The sequence below is a fragment of the Siniperca chuatsi genome, linkage group LG13 (assembly GCF_020085105.1).
Source record: "Siniperca chuatsi isolate FFG_IHB_CAS linkage group LG13, ASM2008510v1, whole genome shotgun sequence".
Classification (NCBI taxonomy): Eukaryota; Metazoa; Chordata; class Actinopteri; order Centrarchiformes; family Sinipercidae; genus Siniperca; species Siniperca chuatsi.
Window position 1 is genome coordinate 1,434,105 of NC_058054.1, and position 22,006 is coordinate 1,456,110.

Here is a 22,006-nt window from a genome sequence, read left to right on the forward strand (position 1 = left end):
CTAGTTTTATTTCATAATTCCGAACTTTTCATCTATTTGTTTTTGGGGCTTTTTGTGGTAGGATTTGGCTTCCATGACCTCAGCAAGTGCTTCTTATAGAAATGTCAAATACATAAATATTATCAAAGTGATGAATAATGAGACTAAAACCGTAAAAAACTGTGAAAAAAGTGCAGCAGGTTTTATTTAAATGCAGTTGCAATACATATAAATATTTCTGCTCGTCTGCCACATGAATGACTTTTGACAACAGAACAAATAAAAACACTGAATTTAAACATATTTAAAAACTGATGTACTGAATGGACAGTTATAAATAAAATACTTTTACATTGACACATTACATCATATTATCAGAAATATAAACACACCATTTCATATACACAGTGTCCATCCAGTCATCAGGTCAATGTTAGATATGGCTTCTAAATAAGATCCTTATTTTTGATGTTTATTAAAGAAAAGTCAGTAGTTGTTATGTGCAATAATGCAAAACAAAACAAACATTTGCAGGTCAAACATTCTGTAGTTTCTGTGTTTCTTATTTTAATGTTAATTTAAAATCTGTTGACGTCTAAAATACAATGAGCCGAAACGTAGCTTCCCTTGAACGACGGACTTTGGCTGACACACGTCGTCCATATTTGTTTGGGTTTTGACGTGAACCGTATTTTCAAGTCAGAAACTGATATTTACGGTTACTCCCACATGACCTGAACGCAGCATGAGTATCAGTGAGTTTTTGGTGAATTGACCCAGAAGGTGATGAGATCATCAGACAACACCGACCAGGTAACTCCGCTGCTCCATCATGTCGCGACCCCTCATTTATCTTCCGCGCCCGTCGAGGTCGGGATACATACATATATCATACACATGACGTTGTCTGGGGAACAACATTTTCTTTCAGAGGAAAAGAGCTGAAAAATTGGGTCTGAATGTTAGTGAGCTTTTCTCAAATGAAAAAATACTAGACATTGTTAAGCGGGAAACTGGAAACTGTGTGCTAAAGCTGAAAGTCTTTCAGTTTTAGCACTTTACAAACACTCTTCTAGAAAGATGCTATAAATGAAGCTTTCAAGCTAAGAAGACATGTTTTTTCATAATAATAAATCATTGTGATCATACGTTTAACAACAGGCCAATCACTCTTTTTTTAAATTACTTGATGAAACAAAATCATTTCTGCACCACCCGTTGTTTTATAAGAGTAGGTAGATTATTGTTTAAATGGTAGGTATCTTATTGTGGATCAGGACTCTGTGAGACCAGAACTTGGCGGCAGGTACTGTTATGTGTCTCCTGGCGGTCCTCAGGGCTCCTCGATGGGCGGGCTGTTGAAGCAGCCTTTGGGGATGGCATTCAGGATGTCCTCCAGGTTAGCGATGTCTCCCAGGATGGTGTCGATGTCCAGGTTGATGGCGGTCAGACGGCGCCGCTGGGCGGCCTCCTGCTCCTCCATGTCCCTGAACCGTGGCCTCAGACGCTCCTCCACGTCTCTCTGAGCGCCCGCCAGAGAGTCCTCCAGCTGCTTCAGACGCTTTTCATCCAGAACACCGGACTGGTCTGAGGAGAAGAAGAAGAAAGATGCTAAAGGCCTGTCCAGCGTGTCTCTGCAGTCTACAGGTGTGTAACACGTCCTGTCCAAATCTTTAAACCAGCATTAATTGACTTCTGGCCACATGGGGGCAGCAGAACAAGCTGGAAACACGTGTTTGTTAGGGGGTTAATAAGAGCCAGAAAACCGCAATAACGAGCCGAAAGCTAAATGCTAACATACTCTGCCTTCCACGTTGCATTTCAGTTGTTAACATAAAAACACGCTTGATTTCAACACACGAGGAGCGTCGAACCCTTCGTATAGTTCTGATCCGAGGTCATTTCCTCCGCAGTGGCAGGGACAGAAACCCTGTCATGGAGCCATTTCAACACGAGCTGTTTCTCTTGTGTCGTTCAGGCGATCTTTATCTTCTGCTCTGCTCAGTGATTTGTATTTTCAACACTCTTTCCGTAACGAATTTGATGAGCTGCTCAGTAGCTGAAATGTCCCAGAGGACGGGATGCGTCATTTACAGCCCTGCATTGTTATCTGACAGCTACAAACAGCGTTTTACATGTTCATCAATAAAGTGATCCAGAAACAAAAGAACAACAGAAGTGTTGGAAACACGGACATCTAAATAATATCTAATATTAACGATGAAACAATCAATTCAGCTGACATACTGTTTGTTTGTATCCGGTTTCACTTGTTAACAAACTGCTGCAAATACATAACACAATAAAAATAGCTACTGAAGACTTACCTGGTGTAACTACAGGGCTGTGGTGGTCAGAATAACGGGATGTTTTCTTTAGTCTTACTACAGACCCCCTGACTGTAAGACTTCTGTCTTCTGTTCAGTGATATGAAGGTGTACTTACTCGTGTTAGCCAGCAGGCTGCTGATGTCTCGTAGTGTTCGTCCCACAGCGTCTCTGGCCTGTCTGGCGTTGTTGAAAGCTGCAGCCGCTCCAGCAGCAGCCTGCAGAGGAGACATTTACATCATTGACTTTTTGTCCATCAGTTTGTGACTCTTATCCCTGACAGGGTATCTCTGTGTGGACAGTTCACCTGCTCAGCGTCAGTCTCCAGCCTCCTGGCAGCGTCCAGCTCAAAGACCAGGTCTCCAGCTGTACCGACCGCCTTCGTCCTCAGATCCTCCGCGTCTTTGTTCAGTTTGGTGGCTTCATTCACCAGACCAGCATGAGACGGCAAAGATTCAAACGTTCCCTGAAGAGTAACGACAAAACACCCAGTCAACACAGAGTGGACGTCCGACACTGGAATCAAACCAGCTTCTATGATCAGCCGACATAAACACAGATCCATACAGTGACCAGAGACGGATCCTTTAAGTTTAACCTACAAGAATATGAACTGCAAACTGTGAACAAGAAACAGTGAAGCACCTGAAACCCGGTTCAGGCAGTATCAGACCTGCGTGTGAATGTGACACTTGCGTCAGTGATGCAGCTGCATTTCATTTTTCATTTTTAAGTTTTATGTTTTACATTTTAAACTGGAGCACGTTTTTGCCAAATACTGGGTTGGAACCAGCCTTCACTCAGCTCCGAGTCTCATCATGTGTCCCCTGTCCTCCAGGACCGTTCTCCTGGTTACTAGACAGGAAGTCAGAGGTTCTAACCAGATTTAATTTGAAGAAAAAAGTGGCGGTGGGTAGTGGAGCTATTTAGAAAAGGAAAAAAATAAAACTAAATCTTAAAAAGTTTAGAATGAAAGTTCATTGTTCATCTTGGAAATAGTAATTAGAAAAAACAACTCAACTTGGTTAAAAGCTCTAGAAAAAGATAGTAAGTGGACCTTGAGTTGGGATTGTTTTCTCAAGAATGAACTTTGATGCTTAACTTTTAAAGCTGAGCTCATGTCAACGAATCCGTCTCCACTGACAACTGTGCAAACTGCTTCCACTAATGAAAGCTCCAGAAAAAGCTAGTAAGTGGCTCTTGAGATGAAAACCTTCCCGTAACAACTTGTGTACTTCTGCTTGAGTATTAAATATCAACTGTAGGTTGATGTGACACAATAACGTTTAGTTTTTATAACTTTACTTTAACTAACGGGTGGTACAGGTTCCAAATATCAAACACAAAGAAAACTGCAGTTGTGTCGCTCATCATCTGAATCTGTACGTCTGCTTGTTTAATTGTTGGTTTCTTTACGTGTATTTTTAGACAGCGTTGGCATTGTTGGACAAACACACATGAAACTGATATCCATCCGTAGCCATGTGACACCGAGAGTGTTGATGATTGGTTGTTACCTCCAGACTGGTGACCAGGTTCTCCAGCTGGTTGATGGACGCCAGTGCGTTGCTGTAATCATCAGACACGTCTCCCAGGACGGACAGCGTCTCAGCGTTGTCGCCAACAGCCTGCTGGATGATGGCGTTGATGCCGGGAAGACGCTTGATGGCGGCGTCAGCCAGAGCTTTGCTGCTGTCGATCTGCTGGTCGAACCCTGCGGAGGAAGACGAGGAGTCACATTCAGTCTGTTTAAAAGAAAAAACAAAGACACTGTCTCTTCAGTCAGTCAGTCAGTCAGTCTACCTTTCAGGGAGTTCAGGGCGCTGTCCAGCTCATTGCTGTTGCTGTTGATGCGTTGCAGAGCGTCCTCGGTGACGCCCTTGGCGACGTTGACTCTGTTCACCAGCTTGTCGTAATCCTGCAGAGAAGAACCACATGGAGATCAACATACAACCCGACTAATGGACCTCTGCACATGTTAAAAAGTTCTATAGTTTTATTATACGTCTGTGTTTTTACTTCTACGGGATGATTTTCATTCTTCCTGTGTGTTTACGATTGTGCCATTTTGCTGCGTTGCTGGCTTTTTTCTGTTTATTGTTCATCATATGGTTGGACAGCTGGTGCCCAATCAGAGCGAAATTCATCTGCATGTTCTGTTTGTTGAAGTAGAGACTGCTTGCGGGAACTAGTTGGTGCTAATGTGGCTGCAAAGCTAATAGCTAACAGGCTAGCTAGCAGGTAACATATTGGCTAGTCAGCCAAAATAGCTCACCAAGGTAGCTGACTTGCTATAATTAGCAAGCTATCTAGCTTAGTCGCGAACTAGACAATAAGTTAAAATCGTTCATTCAAGGGGGCAAATGAAGATAATCCGGTGGGACAGCTTCCTACAGAAAGTGAACGGTGCAACACTTGCTTCAGCTTCTTGCAGTGTGGAAAACGTGTTCAAGTCATTTACTTAAGTAAAAGTAGCAAAACCACAGTATAAAAATACTCCAGTGCAAGTAAAAGGCCTGCATTCAAAATGTCATTTAACGTATCAAAAGTCCTCATAACGCAGAGGGGCTACTGTCAGTGTTACACTATGATATTATTAGATCATTATTATTGATGTATTAATATGTAAGCTGTACTTTAATGTTGTCGTAGCTGAAGATGCAGCTACTTTTAAATACTTCATATACTTTTAGTAGTTTAATCTGGATCATATTTAAACTCTTCATTTTGTTTTGTTGTAAAACCTGAATCTGCAAAGTAACTAGTAACTACAGCTCTTGAATAAATCTAGTGAAGTGAAAAGTACAGTGTTTCCCTCTGAGGAGAAGTAGAAAGTAGCGTAAAATGGAAATACTCAAGTAAAGTACAAGCACCTCAAAATTGGACTTAAGTACAGTACTTGAGTAAATGGACAGTTTGCTATCAGTCAACAGCACAAATTTGTGTCAAAGTTCAAGAAAGATGAACGCAAAAAGCAGAAGCACCGTTTTGACTTCCACTCACTGAGCACACAGGTATTTCTCAGTTTTAAGGTACATTTTGGTCACTTGGGTCAAAGAATGCAACTGCAAGAAACGGGACTGTGTCGTACATGTATAGAGTACTGCCCCCGCCCAGGTGTTGGTGTTGCCGTTGCCCAACAGGTGAACTCTCCAAAAGGCACAAATCTACATTTTCTTGAGAGCATTGTTTTTGTCTTTGTAGCACTTCTCTGTTACAAACAAAGCAGCTGGATGTGTGAAATTTGGATTCACATAATCTGTCAGTACCTGTTTGGCGGCCGTGCCCTTGGCCAGCAGGTCCCCAGTGGCGGCCATGTCTCGCTGCACGCCATCCTGCAGCGCCTCGTAGCCTGAAATGTCCTCGTCCACCGCCTCCTTCAGACCGCCCAACCTGGAAACCATGGCGTCCACCTCCTCCTAAGCATGATGGGAGAACACAGGGGGTCAGGACTCCTTGTTTTTCTAAAAGGTGAACTACACGTTTTGACCTCTAACAGTAGCAGTTACCTTCAGGGACGATGGGATATCGCGCTCCATCCTGGTGATGTCTTTCAGCATGCCATCCGCCATCTTGCTCTCGTCTCTGGCCTCACTGCTGAGCCGGGTCGCCTGGTTCTCCAAACCCTTCACCTGGGCGGAAGTCTGTTCGTACCTGAACACACACGGACATCATTAGTTTAGAGGATCAACACAAATCGTCCCACTGGTCCACTAAGAATGGGAGGCTCTGGACTACCTTTCCCCTCTGTTTGGTTTATGGAATGGCTCTAAATACTACAGTACCCATGAGCCTCAGCGGCCATTACAATAGATAAGTTCTGGCTACAGTCAGGATCAAAACACTGCACCAGCTGCTGAATTAATCCAAAACTGATCCAAAATCTCTTAATTTATCCAACGAGTTGTACGAAGATCAGCCTGTAACTTCCCTCTGCTTTTAAGGCCCGGTCACGCCAGCATTAAAATACTTCTTCCACCACTGTTAGCATGTTATCGCTAACTACAGTAGTTCACCAACAAGCCATGCCAGTAGATTCTACACCACCAAGCCACCAGCACCTCCTGTTTTGCAAAGACGCCACTTTCTGGTCTATCCAGGACTTTAGTGGTGGAGTACATTTAAAGTACTGAACCAAAGTACAATTTTGTGGTACTTGTAGTATTTCCATTGTATGCCACTTTACACTTCTACTCCACTACATTTCAGAGGCACATATTGTGCTTTTTACTTCACTATATTTATTTGATATAACTAATAGTTATTTTGCAGATTCAGATTATTATTACAAAATATAAATCAACTACTAAATTATGATTAGCAGTATACAAAGTAGTTGAAATGAGCTCCACCAGCTGCAGCATTAAGTGATGAACAAATTAATGCATTATATCATATATATTATTCTGCATGATGAGTACTTTTACTTTTGGCACTTTAAGTACATTTTGATGCTGATATTTTTGTACTTTTACTCAAGTAAAGTTTGAATGCAGGAGTATTTCTACACTGTGGTGTTACTACTTTTACTTAAAGATCTGAGTGCTTCTGCCACTGCTGTTGTTTCGCAGAGAAGCTCAGACTGACAGAAGTGACTCACGTGGTTTTCAGATCTCCGATCAGCTCTCTGACTTTGTTCTCTTTGTTCATGAGAGTTCGGACCAGAGCCAGACTCTTCTCCGAGTCACGCAGAGCGTCGGTGGCGCTTCGGCCCACAGCGCCTGCCTCCGTCTGATGGCTGCGGGACGGACGGAGAGGAATTAGTGGCGTCAGTGAAGACACAAACATCTATCGTGGTGTAAGTGACCTCTTGTCAATTTATCAACATGAACATGATGGACTTACGTCTGAGCCAGACTGGTGGCTGTCTGCACCAAAGAAGAGAGGAAGTCTGAACCCAGCGGAGCATCTCCAAGAGGAAACTCCTGACAGGAAGGAAGAGATGATCATTATCATCATCATCATCAGATCATCTAAAAATCACAGTCCCAGTTATCACCACCAGCTGCCTGACCACACCTTTCTTCTGACTGTTTTAAAGGACCTAATCGCATCTGTTTCAGATCCACTTCCTTCATTCCACTGACAGGACAAACTCTCGCTCCATCAGCTGAGAATATGAAAAGCTTCAGTGTGAACTTGGTTATTGATTATGCCTAATATATTTCATGAAGGCAGCAGGGCATTTATTAGTCGGCATTACTGCATGACAAATAAAAGCAGCATGTAGTTATCCTGAGCATTAGTTCATTATATGTAATTCTAATTAATAACACTGGTAGGTTTAGTGACTTTTCAGTGAAGTTAACATACTTGTATATTATTTCCAACATCACTATAATATTTTAAAAATATTCCTCTAATATTTCTGTGGCATCAGTTTTGTATTTAAACCTCATGATTTTATCCACATTTTAACTCATCATAGTCCCATGTGTTCTGTTGGAGCTGCTCTTTATAACAGTATAATAGCAGTGGTGGGAAGTAACTAAGCACTCGTGTACTGTTCTTTTGAGGTATTCATCAGGATCGACACATTCAGCGTGGCAACGTGGATCAGAGCAAATGGGAGAATCACCAGTTTGCCACCTAGAAGAAACTTGAAGCCAAAATCTAAACGCTGATGGTGTGATTGGGAAAGTGGTCAGTATTTGTAGTCAATGGGAACGTATTGAAAACCTGCTCCTTTAAATTCTGACTGTGTTTACATCATTCTACACTCCAGTTAATGTCTCTGTGTGTCAAGTCTTACAGCTGATCCGAGGTCAGTCTTGGCCTTGTCCACTTTGCGTTTCATCTCCTCTATCAGAGTCTGAACCTCCTCCACCTTCGTCTTGTACGTCCGCTGTCGTTGTCTGATGCTGTACGCTGAGTCAGCGATGTTTTCGATGTCCTGTCCGTCTTCCAGCTGACTCCTGCTGATAGACGACAGACGACCCTGCAGGCTCTTCTCCAAACCTATTGGACACAGAAGGTATGATGTCACCACTTATGAGATGTGTACTAGTGAAACATGCTCCACAACTTCTTTTGTCTCTGTAGCAGCAGTTCCTCTGATGTCCACTAGGTGATGCTAGAAAACACACAACTTCTCTCCAAAAACACGGTCAGCACACTTTTTACTCAGCAGCTTCAGCTCTCAGCTCCTTCGCCTGATGTCAGTCTCAGAGATCATTTTGAAAACGACTGCTGCATAAAGAAAGCATCATGGCTTAAACAGACGCATTCCCATTTTCTGGCTGCAGTAGTTGATAAAGAGATAACTCGTGGATGATGTAAATGAAGTCATGTCTTACCTGCGAGCAGCTCGGTGTCGCCCTGCAGGTCGTTCACCTGCTCCTCTATATATCTCAGAGCAGCCTCCATCTCAGCCTTGCTGACTGGTTTCAAACCTCCGTCCATGTGTGAGAACAGAGTCTTCAGCTCCTTCAGTTTGGCAGCGTAAGCCTCCATCTGAATCACAGAGTTCAAGAAACTCATTGTCTTGTTTCCAACTCGCTGCCATCAGTGTGTGAGTGTGTGTGAATGAGACGCAAATGTAAAGTGCTTTGGATAAAAGCTCTATATAAACCATTTACAGTGTTGTTATTACTGATGGAAATGATGGACAAAACTGCCAAAACAAGACCCAAGGTGTAATAAACCAGAATCGTCCCAGAATTTAGATACACTTTCTCCCTCAGGTATAATGTTTGCCATCTTAGCTTAGCATGTTAGCATGCTAACATTTGCTAATCACCAGTAAACACAGAGTGCAGCTGAGGCTGATGGGAGCGCCATCAGCTCTGCAGGTGTTTGGTCATAAACCAAAGTGTCGGACACGTTAACATGTCGACCTGATGGTGGCGCTAGATGGAAAGTCAGAGGATCAGCAGAGTTATTACAGTTCGTCCCGAGTGGCGTGGCTAAAAAATAAACTGAGCTTAAGTTGTAATAAATCAAATTACCCTTTAAATATGGGTTTGTTTCATCAAACTTAAACTCAAACTCATACAAATCAGCAGGACAGGAAGCAGAGTTTTCGCAGCTGTACCTTTGACTTGATGGGGCCGAAACAGGCGGGACAGTCGGAGTGTTGGCACCTCAGCCCCTCGAAGCCCGGTCTGCACCGACAGCGGCCCAAATCATCACACTGTCCAGACTCGGAGCCCTGAGGGTCGCAGTCACACGCTGGCCCGCAAAACAAGAGAGGCAACAACTTCACCATCACAGAGTTCAGCTGGCTCAGCGTCGGGCTGAGGCTTCAGGTTTCACAGGCCACTGAGCAGTTTCTTAACAGTGGTCATACGACAACACGTGAACATACTTCATATGAGCAAGGACACGGTGAGTCCATTTATTAAAGTCTGACTGATGTCATTTTAAGTTGGAGTTCGACAGTAAAATGACGAAGGCAGGTTTGGAGGCAGCGATTTAGATTTCCGGATGTCAGATTTAGCTAGAATAAAGAGCTTTTATTATTAGCTTAAATGATGTAAGAAATCTGCAAGATTTCTAGATCTGCAACTAACAATTTTGTTTGTCATTAATCAATTGGTAATTTTTTTAAATGATCAATTTTTTTTGTCTGTGAAACGTCAAAAAATAATTACTTGATACTCGAATGATTTTTAGTTCCCAGTTTCTAAAGTGGTGTTTTTAAACCAACAACAGACAAGCCAAATGGTTTTAATTACAATATAAACTCGGACTGGAGAAGCTTTCACTCGATCATCATTAAAAGATGAACTGATCGTGATTACTTCTTGTTAAACAGCGTTCTTACGTTTGCAGGCGTCGGAGGCTCGACTGTGGTAGAAGCCTCGCACGCAGGCCTCGCAGCTCCGTCCCTTCGTGTTGTTCAGACACTTCAGACATTCGCCGCTGCTGCGATCGCAGCTTCCCGCCACTCTGACATCAATGTGGCCGTTACATTGGCAGGGCCTGCAGGGTCGCTGCACACCGGCGCCCCCTGCAGGGGCGCCATAAAACCCCTCCTGACAGACATCACAGCGAGGACCTGAGGGGACAGACAGACCAGTGTTATCGTATTGTTGAGACTTTGATATCAACAATGAGGATATTTTGGATACCTTTTCCAAGACCTAAAACAAATGATTTAAAATATACAATTCATAATTTATACAGAGCTTCCTCAGACCGGAAGCTTTTACCAAACTCAAATCCATTCAAACATATATAAGTTAATATATGTGAGTCTTTTTTCTGGAAATCCCTTCAGAACAGCAGAAAGTGTTTTTAAACAACCCTCTGGGGTTTTGATCTTCATTTCCTGTGAAGTAAATGTTAGAATTATACGTACGAATTGTGGAAGTGATGATCCAACAGGCAGAGACATTGCTGGAACAATCCGATCATTTGGGTTGTATCAGAATATCATCATAATGAAACTGATTTCTAATCTCATATGACCTAACCTAGTGATTGTACTGAATGAGATGTAATAATCCTGAGACCTACCTGTGGTTCCGGTTGGACAGGGGTCACATCGGGGCTCCAGCGAACCGGCAGCCAGCGAGCAGGACAGTCCGTCCGCACAGGGACACTTCACACAGGTACGAGGCTGCCAGGGGTCACGGTAAAAGCCCTCAGAGCAGCTCTGCTCTCCGGGCGTCTCATCGGCAGAGTAACAGTCTCCGGTCTGCGGGTCGCAGCTGCCTCCTCTGCAGCTGCAGGGTTCGCAGGGGCTGAAGGCTCCGTCTGCAGGGATCCTGCGTCTGAAACCAGCTGAGCATCGCTCGCAGAACTCGCCCTCGTATCCCGGCGGGCAGTCGCAGGTCTGAACCCAGGTGGCCGAGACACTGTCTCCGCGCCGCGGCTGCGCCGACACCAGCTGCACGTTGTCAAGGTAACCACGTCCTGAAAAAGACAACAGGTCAATCAATCAAGATCATCCTCCACATATTCAGCAGCAAACCTTTTGCAAAATCCATGTGTGAGCTGTGTCAAAAAGAAGCAGCTGAAGGAATATGAATTCTAGAAAGAGTAGGAGCGTCTCCGATAGAAAGAGAGGAAGCAAGAGAAGGAAGGAAACAACTGAAGATCACCATTTTCGCCAAATGTTGCCCGGATCTTGATGGCGGTGAGGTTCTGGAGAAGCGTCTGGAACTGGAGGGTGGAGAGCTGAGGCCTCCACCTGCTGCCAAGCTGCTCGTCCATTCTGTTCATCAGACACAAGAAGGAAATTCACACTTTACAACTTCAACTGAGACATTGCTCTTCTTGGATCAGTCCTTCCCTGAGACACTCAGGTGGAACCCTTCAGACCGGGATCTTTATCTACTGCAGTTAAAGCAACTCGTTCTTGTTTACTGTAAATTTCCTCAGTTTCCCACAAGTTGGTACTTGTTTGTTTTGTTTTATTATTTTGATTTCTAAATTGTATTTTCACCATTGTGTCCAATAATTAATTGTGTCATGCTTCTTTTTTCATGGCTGGTTCCTTTGCCCTATTTTTATTGATATTTTTAGGGGTCTAAGCTCTAACAGTGCCCCAACTGTTTTCGCTCAGATTTTTATATTATTATTGTGTTTATTATTATTTATTCTTTCATCAAATTTCAGCTAAAATCTGTTCTAAGGTGCAAATGGGAAATTTCCAAGGTAGGTACTGCAGGAAGAAGTCTCACCAACCACAAACAATAACCCATGGAAACCGGATGGAAACCGGATGGAAACCGGATGGAAACCAGATGGAAACCGAATGGAAACCAGATGGAAACCGGATGGAAACCGGATGGAAACCAGATGGAAACCGGATGGAAACCAGATGGAAACCGGATGGAAACCGGATGGAAACCAGATGGAAACCAGATGGAAACCGGATCTTCCATGCCCAAATTGTTGTGCAAGTCTGACATTGGTGGAGCTATGAAATAAGTTCACCAATATATTGTTCAAATCACTAGACTTTGGTATGCAGACCCAGTATGTCCTCCAGAATTGTCTTACAAAATGTGGTGAAATCTGATGATTTTCAGGGATTTTTTTCCAAATTTATTATATATCATCAGTAGCATTTCCATCGTCTCATGCAACCATCTAGTGCCCTGTCAGAGAATAGGCTCTGACAGGGCACCATGGTGTCTCAGCCTGCTGAAAAGTGAAACGAAAAGCATGACAAACCACCTGATGAAGCCCTTTTTAGCAATACTCTTGGCATCGGCCTTTCCTCGAGTCGATGCACCATTGCCTCGGGTGCTTGGACCTGCGAATACCTGCCTGCATTTTTAGTCGTCAGTGTGACTAAAAACGAGTCTTGCCGCACCCAAAGTTAAATTATTTATGGAGCAAACATTGGGTTTCCATCCAGCTTCTTCAGCTTCACTCCTGCAGTAAATCCCATGTAAGTTAAATCGAGCCAGCAGTCTCAGCGCTGCAGATTCTTTCTGCGGGAGAAGGTTTGTTTCTACTTGCTTTGGTTACATCAGCAGGATTCCTCGACTCTGACAAACAGGAATGTTCTCACAAGAAAATACATTTAAGTGGCAACAGGAATTTGGTCAAACCCTGCATATCATGTCTGAGTCTTCAGAAAGAGCTACCAGAATCCAATCCCAGACACCCTTAGATGTTTGATTTAACCAGATTGGAGTACCAGGTGGGTGGGGTTTATCACGTCAGGAGTGACGTGAGACAGACTTTGACAGAAAAATTAACGTAAGTCTCTGCAGGTTGATTTTCTGACCTGAAACTGTAGTTGATCTTCTGTCCACACGGGACGATGGATCGCAGGTCACCCAGCGAGGCGCTGACTCGTAGACCGGCACCTTCCAGAATCACGTCATTGGTGGACGGGTGTCGGACGCCGCGGTCCAGACGCAACGAGAAGGAAAAGTTCTGACCATAACTCAGCAATTGATTCCCCAGGTAAGGAGCTGTAGGAGGGGAGAGAAACACCTGGTCAGGAAGGAGGAGAGGAGAGGAGGAAACAAGAGGAGAGGAGAGGAGAAGAGGAGGCGAAAGGGTGAAAGGAAAGGTAAGGAAATTAGAAGTATAGGCAAAGAAAGGAGGAGAGGAGACAATGAAAGACAGAAAGGAAAGAAGGAGGAGGAGACATGATGGAGAGAAGATGAGGAGGAAGGAGGAAAGGTGAGAAAAGAAGGAGATGTGAGGAGAGGAATCAAGAGGGGAGATAAAGGGGGAAAGGAAAGGGAGACATGGAGACGTGGAGAGGGGGTGAGGAGGAAAGGGAAAAAATAAATTATGGTAAGGAAAGGAAAGAAGAGAGGACAGGAGAGAAGGAGAAAGGGGGGGAAGGGTAGGAAGGAGCAGATGATATAAGGAGTTTGTTCTCACCTGGGGCGTACAGGTAAACCGGCAGGCTGTTTTTGGAGATCACCTCCAGGTCCTGGTGTTTTGGCGACCAGCGAAAGTGAACGTCGTCAGGGGTGACGCCCTGCGCTGTCGCCGTCTTCCAACCTTCCGGACCTGAAAACACAACACAGTCAGTCACTTCAAACAATATCACACCTGGTGTTCTCTGGAGCTTTTATTTTGAAATTGAACCCACAATCCACTGTTAACTACTGATATTGTGGGGGGTCTTTTATTGTGAAGTGGAAAGGTGAAAGCTTACCTTCGGCGAAGGTGGAGGTGATGTTGTGGACGGAGTAATCGGATTGGGCGGAACACCGGCTGCTGTGGCCGTAACAGAAACACAGCAGAGTCGAACTCCCAGAATCCTCTCTGGGCTGACGTCTGAAAAACACAACGAGCGACAGGAAGTTAGAGTTAAAAAAACCCAGAGGAAGAATAATAATAAAGATACTTTTTGTGTTTGCTGAAAAGTTGCAGTTGAACCTTAAAATGTTGATTCTTTGGTGCTTTTGAAATGTATTTTTGTGGGAGTAGCACTGAAAGGAGTTAAAGTGGCAGTTTTAAACAGAAGCACTGAGAGAAATTTGAGTCCTTTTAAATTCTAGCACTGAAAGGAGTTGAAGTGGCAGTTTTAAACAGAAGCTAGAATAATTTAGGTGGCAGATGAAATTCAAGCAGTGAAAAAGTATTGAAGAGACAGTTGGGATGCAAGCTCTAAAAGGAGTGAGTTGGTGTCAGCTAAGTGAAAGTGCTGATAGGAGTTGAAGTGAAAGCACTAAAAGGAGCAAAGAAGAGTTGGTTGAGGTGTAAGTACTGAAATAAATTTAAGTGGCAATTACAAATTAAGCAGTGAAAGGAGTTGAAATGTCAGTTGATGCGAAAGCACTGAAAAGAGTTGAAGTGTCAGTTGAAGTTAACGTGATGAAAGGAGTTGAAGTTGAAGTCGTTTAAGTGCATTAATTAAAGAGATGCTGATGTGAGATTATTTTAAGGAATCTGTGTTTCTTCACCTTTGCGAGCAGCCGTTCGGTCCAATCGGTCCGTCTGGGCAGCGGTCGCATTTTTCTCCTGTGACGCCTTCTTTACAGGTGCAGCGCCCCCTGCTGTCACATGTGGCACTGACAGAACCTGGAGGAAAGCAATAAGTTGAGACGTCCAGCATTAGTAATAAAACTGAACAGTTTATCTTTTTTAAAAACATTGTGAGTGTCTTAAGGAAAGGTATGTGCTGTGGTTTCTCACCTGTGGGGTTGCAGAGGCAGGGTGCGCAGCTTAGCCCCGCCCCCTCCAGGTAGAAGCCGTCCTTGCAGCGCTCACAGTGGCGGCCCTCAGTGTTTCCCTGACAGTCGACACAGTGCAGGCCCTGGGCGTCCCGAAGGCAGTACCGAGATCTCCCATTGCAGTCGCAACGCAATGTTGCTGCAGGAGGAGACAGGGGGTTGAAGTCCATTTCATTTTGTTCATTTTCAATTTTATTTATATCATTTATCGTTCATTGTTGCAGAAACTGAAATCTAGACTCATTAGTCTCATTAAGATGTTGTTTTGGATTGGTCGTTGTTGTTTTTATGGTTTTAGACAGCTATTGAGTTATTTTAAGTTGCCATTTAGGTTGTTTTCAGTATCTTTTTTAATTATAAATTATTATTATTCATTATCTTATGAACGCATTTCTGTTTAATTCAGATTTTGTGACATAGTTTGTGTCATCTGTCTTATGTTGTTTCTCTGTAACTTATTACTGCTGCCTATTATTTATTTATGTACTTAACCGATCGTCTTTTGAATGTCCTGCTCTGTTGTAGCTTGCTTAATTTTTTAATTTAGCCCTTACACTTTACAGTATAAACTCTGATTTTAGGTAAATACTATGGCTATATAGTTATAGTTGTATAATGTTAAAATGCTAGCATTGGTATTGGTATACACACAATACGTGTACAACGTATTAGCTAAATGCTGGACTGAACAAACAACATACTGATGGCTAAAACTTTTGTCATGGCGCTAGAGGAAAGGTCATGGGGTTAATGCAATCTAAAAAGTTCATCAACTGGAGAGCAGGAATGAGATCTGGACATTTTATGGAAGTCCAGTTGTTCGTTTTCTTGACATTTCGTGGACCAAATTGTTGGTTGAGGGAAATTTTGTGCTATTGATGGTGCTAGTGGAAAAGCTGAAATCGTTGGGGGTCGATGGATATTGACACCAAATGAAATAACAATCTGTCAAATAGATTATGATACATCTCGCGTGTGCATGACTCTCAGGCCGAATGGAAAGGAAAAACACATGCAGTCTCCCAAATGGAAGCGGTTCATCCTCTGGGGAGCATAAGTGTAAATATTTCTTGTGTACAAATGTAAATTTTGTCCTGATGGTGGCGCTAGACGAAAGGTCATGGGGTTCATCCTCTGGGGAACAGGAATGAGAATGGAAACTGCCCATTAAATTTTTACTTGTGTACAAGTTCATTAGAAAAGTAGAAATTTTACACTGATGACGGTGTTAGAGAAAACGTCAGAAACGTCATTGAAATCTTTAATAATCACCCTCTGGGGAGCAGGAATATCTGTAGTAAATTTAATTTAAATCCGACCAGTAGTTGCTGCAAGTGTTAAACAGACTGACCGTGGATACAAAATCAGAGTTTCTCTTTCTCAGAAATAGCCCACTGAGCTTTAACCTGACCGACAAGAGCATTAGAAATGTTTACAGAGTGTGAAGCGCCTCGTATGTTCTGTGGTTTGTTTATAAATCCCAGAGAGAGCTGCGCCTCCCAGCCTGAAGCCCTGCAAACAAATCCTCATAGTCCACAGAGTCCCACCCAAACCAGCCAACGCCTCGTATGAGGAAACAACACAGCTGTCTGTCTGCAGCAAGCTCAGCGATCATCAAACACCAAGAGATCTGATAAGACTTTTCCAGCAGTGACACATCCGCTGCATTAACGCTTCATTTCTGTTCAAGCTTCAAATTCTGAGTTTCAACAGGCTGCTGCTTATTTCTGCTGTTGGGAAAGAGGGGAAATTTCATACCCATAAACAGTATTTAGTGGTAAAGTGATGTAATGACAGGTAGTGCAAAATGAGAGTTTGATTTAAAAATTAATCAGCAATCAGCCTGAATCGACCTCCGCACTGCAGAGCCAGTCTGATGGAGGCAAACATCTTTTGTAATACATTCATTTTAGATAAAGTGGCACAACAGCAATGAATTTTCTAACAAATCAGGTGGTGTAGGAAGCTAATGACTACATCTGTGGCTCATGAGCAATGAGTTGGTGCTAGCCAGCCAAAATAGTTTACATAAGCAAGCTAGGTTGCTAACTGGACAATAAGTTCATTCAAAAGATATATTTGCACAATTTCAGTCGATACCTTTCTCACAACTGATTGCAAACCATGTCTCATTTGTTTTGTGGAGTAGTTAATACTCCAGCAGAGCACACAGCTAATAGGATAGCTTCCTCCATTTTTCAAAATGGAGGAAGCTATCCTATCAGCTACTGATGGTTGCAACTGATCAGTGGCACAAATTCCTGTGTCAGTTCACCAAGTTGAACTCTACATAAAAACTCACAGATTTACTTTTCCTCTGCAAGCAAATCACTGACTGCAATGCTATATAATGGCGTCATGTTGTTCCAATCATTCTTTTATAAATGCTGGTTTGACCGAGCTCAGGTGTTTCAGATAGATATCAGTCTCACTTCTGTGTGTCTCCGACCGGGACATCTTTAGCCTAGCTTAGCACAAAGACTGGAAGCAGGGGGAAACTGTTAGCCTAGCTCCACCAAAAGAGAAAAAGTGATAAATTCGTTTTCAGTGACAATAATCACAAAGAAAACTCCTGCTGGGACAGACTTTCGCTGGTAATGAGCTAACATGTGTTAGCTAGGGAGCTAATGTTAGCTTTTCGTTCTTAAAGTTTTGAATTTAGAGTATCTAATGTAATAATGTATCTAATGATGATAACCTCCTAGCTTAGCACAAAGGCTGGAAGCTGTCTGGGTTTCCTATTTTAATGGGGTTTTGTTGGCAATAAGAAACATGTGATTAACACCGTCCTTATCCTTAAACAGAACGTCTTTCAAAATGTAAACGTTTTTATCCCGATGTAATAAAATACACGGGACTTTTAAAGGACTGTTGTACACTTTGGTGTTGTTCATTTTTCCAAAGTAAACGATTTGGATACTCTGTGTGACAGTGATTTATTTCTCCACCAGACTAATGTAAGCGTTCAGAGGGAGGGTGAGGCGAGTTAAAGGTGCGTCTGTTTGTTCTTTTGTCTGTCCGTCGGGACGAGGTTAACCTCAGCTCACTCAGCGGCTGATTCGAAGATTCATGTAGCGACAGCAGACTCTAACAGCTCGGTCACTGCGGTTCAGAGTGCATCAGTGAATGATACACCGTGAGTCACTCTGAGATAAAAGTTAATGTTCATCTAAACGCCGCCGGCAGCGATGAGCTCAGCTTTTACAGGACTGCTGCCGACACGTGTCTGTCTGAGAGGATTCCTGCAGAAACGGTGCGTGACAATAAAAACAATACAACTCAGGAGGGAACGGGAAACATGTGAGGAGCAGTTTCACAACTCAGAACATACATAACAAAGTCACATCCACGTCATGTGAAATAAACTTTAAAAAGGGGCAAACAGTGTCCGAATGTGGGGACAGGTTTGATCTGAATGTTACGCCGGAGGCCTCGGCCCCTCTCCAACAGCTCAGACTCATGCTGACGCTGTTTTATCACCTTAATACTTCAGGAGATGTCCCACTTTTATGAGAATTACTTATAGAAACCTGTTTTTGAACTGATTTTGTCTTGTTACTGCTAGAGAAAATAACACTAATGATGTACTTGACAGTTTGCGTTTCTGTTGTTGTTGAATTTTATACCAGTTTGTTCAGAAGAGGTCTAACAGGGTAAGTCTGTTACTGACTTTTAGGCAAAGAAGTGGAATACACATTTGGTCTTTCACAGCCTATATAAAATAATAAACAGGAAATATTTCTTTATTTGGAGTAATAACGATGTTTTATGGTTATTTCTGTCATATATGAGATCTTTTAAAAAAACGATATGTTTGGAAAGTTAAAGGATTTTGATCTTGTAAGTGCTAAAAAACCAACTCTCGACCTTGGAAACAGTAGTTTAAAAGAAATCCACTTACTAGCTTTTAGCCAGAGCTTTCTACCACGTGTGATGAGGCACGACGCGGTTAAAAGTTCTATAAAAAGCCATTAATTGATCCTCGAGTTAAGATTTTTTGATCAAACTAAAAACACGACTTTTTACGGTATTCTGCCGCCATTTTCAATATTTTATTAAATATTGCAACGTATCAGTCCTGAGATAATCCTCATCATATTTCATATGCAGGATGAGCAGGTTAACATGCAGGTCAACATGTGGATTCTGTTGTTTCCTGACATATATGTTCTAACATTTACAGTAATTCATTGAATCTTCTTATCACCGAAACAGAAATGTTTAATTCAGTCTCAGTAACGTCAGTCGTCTGTACTGGGCCTGAGGGGGGGGGGGTTCAGGTCTCACCCGCAGGTAAGGGGAGGGCGGCCTCACCCACGGGTGCCTCCCTTTTCTCTTTTGTCTCATGTATGAAAGCATATTTCCACTAGTAAGAAAAAACAGAAAAATAAAACAGAACTCTTGTTTAGACTTGCCTTCATGTAATTTTTTACATTTTTTTTACTCTTCTAAGTATTTTGTGTCTTATATAAAATAGTGCTTTTTTAACAGACATAAATACACTCACTCACTCACGGTGAATTGCAATCCCATAATTTCGACCTAAAACGTCATAATTTTGATTTAATGTTTCAACGTTTTGAACTTAAAACGTTAATAATTTTGACCTTTGACTTACTATTGTATTCGTTTGACTTACAATCTCGTTTTTTGTTCACACTCTTGAGTTAGTGTGTCTTTGTGTTGTTGTTAATAGAAATGATCCGTTATCTGAACCACAGAGAAGAAACAGCTGATGTGGCTTCACACATACTGGTTCAGAGGAACATAATGTTCCTTTCTAACTCTTATTTACGTGTCATCAGTATATTTGTTCTTCTGTCCGGTTCCTGTTAAACCTCTCTGCTCCGTTTCTTGTGCTGCTACATTTCCCTTCCTTAAGATTTGTCTTATCGACTCTTATCTTATCACAGCGCAGACTTTTCAAATCAGTCTAAACTTCAAGCTGCAGCACCGAGTAGACGTTACAGTGCCTTCAAGTCTCTACAGGTTGGTTTTCGACATGTCAATAAAATTAAGAAAAACTGCTCAGAAGGCAGGAAAAACATGAAAAGATTCAAACAGCTGTATTTGCACTTCCTGTTATCATCATTCAACTGACTGTATGAACTCTTAGCTATATTCAGCTGTTCACAAAGGCTTCTCTTCACACTGTACACAGTTACATTACTGACACATCAGAGCTGAATCCACTCATATTGTACATTTAGTTTGTTGATATTTCCAAATGATTTCGTTTGGTGGAACATCATTAAGTAAAATACTAATTTCAGCAGAAACACAAGCATCCGTCTGTATGTAGAGTTTCTGAGTGCAGAGAAACAACCGGACGCAAAGAGTTAAAAATGCTTTTAAGTCTTAAACTTAAACAGATATGAAGACAGGGGAACTTAGAGTTACTCTCTCACTCTTTAATCATAATATAATACGTTGATGGAGGAAGTTAGGGTGTATAATTATGTGATTGTGCTCTCTAGTGAGATCTGAGACAGTAAAACAGTCCAAAGCCTAAAATGCTGGTTTCATTTTTAAACCACAGCAGAAATAAAGCTGTTTTCTGTGATTCAGCTGTGGGATTTGTCTGAAACTATGAGCTCAGGTGACAAAGTTAAGCTGAGCTGATATTCTGCTGGCCGTGAGGATGAAGGTGTAAAGGTGGCAGCGGATGAGCGTTTAAAGATGCTGAGCGGAGGGTCGGGTACTTACAGTGGTGTGTGTAAGTCGCCTGGACGGCACAAACTGCAGCCAGAACCGCGCAGAGTGAAATCCAGCTGCTGCTGCTGCTGCTCTTCATGTTGTGTGAATCCTAAAATCAGATCGGTGTCAAATCTCCTCACAGCTGCAGAGAGAAACTCTTCCAGCTCCTCAAAGCGTCTGCTTTTAACTCCTCTCCTGCTGCAGGTCTGCACACGCTGCACATACTCACATGTGATTCACAGAGTACACACACGCACACACACACGCACACACGCACGCACACACACACACACACACACACACACACACACACACACACACAGTCAGAGGATATGACGGCTGCAGTGTGTCAGTCGGTGTGTGTGCTGGGACAGTCTGGGGCGTTGTTCTGGACGTGTACTGGGGCTCTTCAACACCGTATTTACATATTTATGACACAAAGACGTTTCACAAGACAGAAATTTTTTAAAAAACCGAATCCTTGTGGACGTGAAGTGAATGAATGCTCTGTTCCAGAAATGGAAAATATTACGATTCAGCATCTGATTTCGGCTGATGTCTGGGTGCTGCCGAATATAGTTCGGATTTAACAGAATGAATGGCTCCAATAAAACACCATGATATATCATGAAGCCCTGCAGGGCGTTATTAGTCTACATGTGGAGTTATAAAGCATTAAACGCTGTCATGAAGGGTGCTGAGATGCATTGCTTGAATGGCTGGGAGCCAAACTGAAGAGTTAAAAGAGTTATGGAGCAGCAGGAGGACGAAGATAACCAACACACATTTCTAAAAAATAACATGCAGGCATTGCAACTGTATAAAAGCGTTAACGTATGAAATAAATACAAGAAAAATAAAGAAATCCATTAATAAAATAGAGAAATTAAATGATAAATAGTGCTGTGTAAGCACTGAAAGTAGTTGAAGCGTACATTAAGTGGAGTTGGTCTTTTAAATCACTTCTCAAAACTTCTTTTAAAAAAAAGCTTTTTATTAATGCTGACACGCTGTTTTATTAACAGCATGTCTTATCTGCTTTATTATTGTTGTTGTTTTCATCTCGTATTGTTTTATTCCATTTTATTTTTGTATTATTTTAACTTGTCTGATTTTATTTGCCTCGCTGCCTCCCGAAATGTTTTAACCCTGGTTCAACCAGGCCGTCCTCATCATCACGCTCTCTAAAGTATTATCAGAAGTATCAAAATAGCTTAATATTATCAGTATTTATATAAGGAATCCACATAATTCACCTCATTACCACAGACTGAGGTCTGTTTGTGCACAGATTAAAACAAACGAGATGTTAATCAGTAAGCTTTAGCGGTGAACTTTGGACTGGGCCAGGCTAGCTGTTTCCCCCCGTTTCCAGTCTTTATGCTAAGCTAAGCTAACCACGTC

At 42.4% G+C, this 22,006-nt stretch overlaps 1 protein-coding gene across 1 annotated transcript; it reads right to left on the minus strand.

Moving 5' to 3' along the window:
• Positions 1-157: 157 nt before the first annotated feature.
• Positions 158-20,821, minus strand: lamc2 (laminin, gamma 2). The gene is made up of 21 exons (XM_044219548.1): positions 20,612-20,821; positions 14,868-15,044; positions 14,636-14,753; positions 13,885-14,006; positions 13,605-13,736; positions 12,994-13,183; positions 11,354-11,466; positions 10,767-11,165; positions 10,072-10,305; positions 9,340-9,476; positions 8,603-8,759; positions 8,059-8,264; positions 7,152-7,231; positions 6,907-7,044; positions 5,816-5,960; positions 5,576-5,725; positions 4,110-4,224; positions 3,824-4,020; positions 2,614-2,772; positions 2,425-2,524; positions 158-1,566 (listed from the first exon to the last, which is right to left on the minus strand). Exons 1-21 carry the CDS (start codon positions 20,697-20,699, stop codon positions 1,313-1,315), a joined length of 3,411 nt encoding a protein of 1,136 aa, XP_044075483.1. The 5' UTR covers positions 20,700-20,821; the 3' UTR covers positions 158-1,312.
• Positions 20,822-22,006: the final 1,185 nt, after the last annotated feature.

Coding starts and splice junctions, on each gene's coding strand:
- lamc2 (XM_044219548.1), bottom strand. CDS start 20,699: ATGAAGAGCAGCAGCAGCAGCAGCTGGATTTCACTCTGCGCGGTTCTG. Junction 5,961..6,906: donor ATCGGAGATCTGAAAACCAC/GTGAGTCACTTC, acceptor GTGTGTGTTCAG/GTACGAACAGACTTCCGCCC. Junction 4,225..5,575: donor AGGGCACGGCCGCCAAACAG/GTACTGACAGAT, acceptor TCTTCTCTGCAG/GATTACGACAAGCTGGTGAA.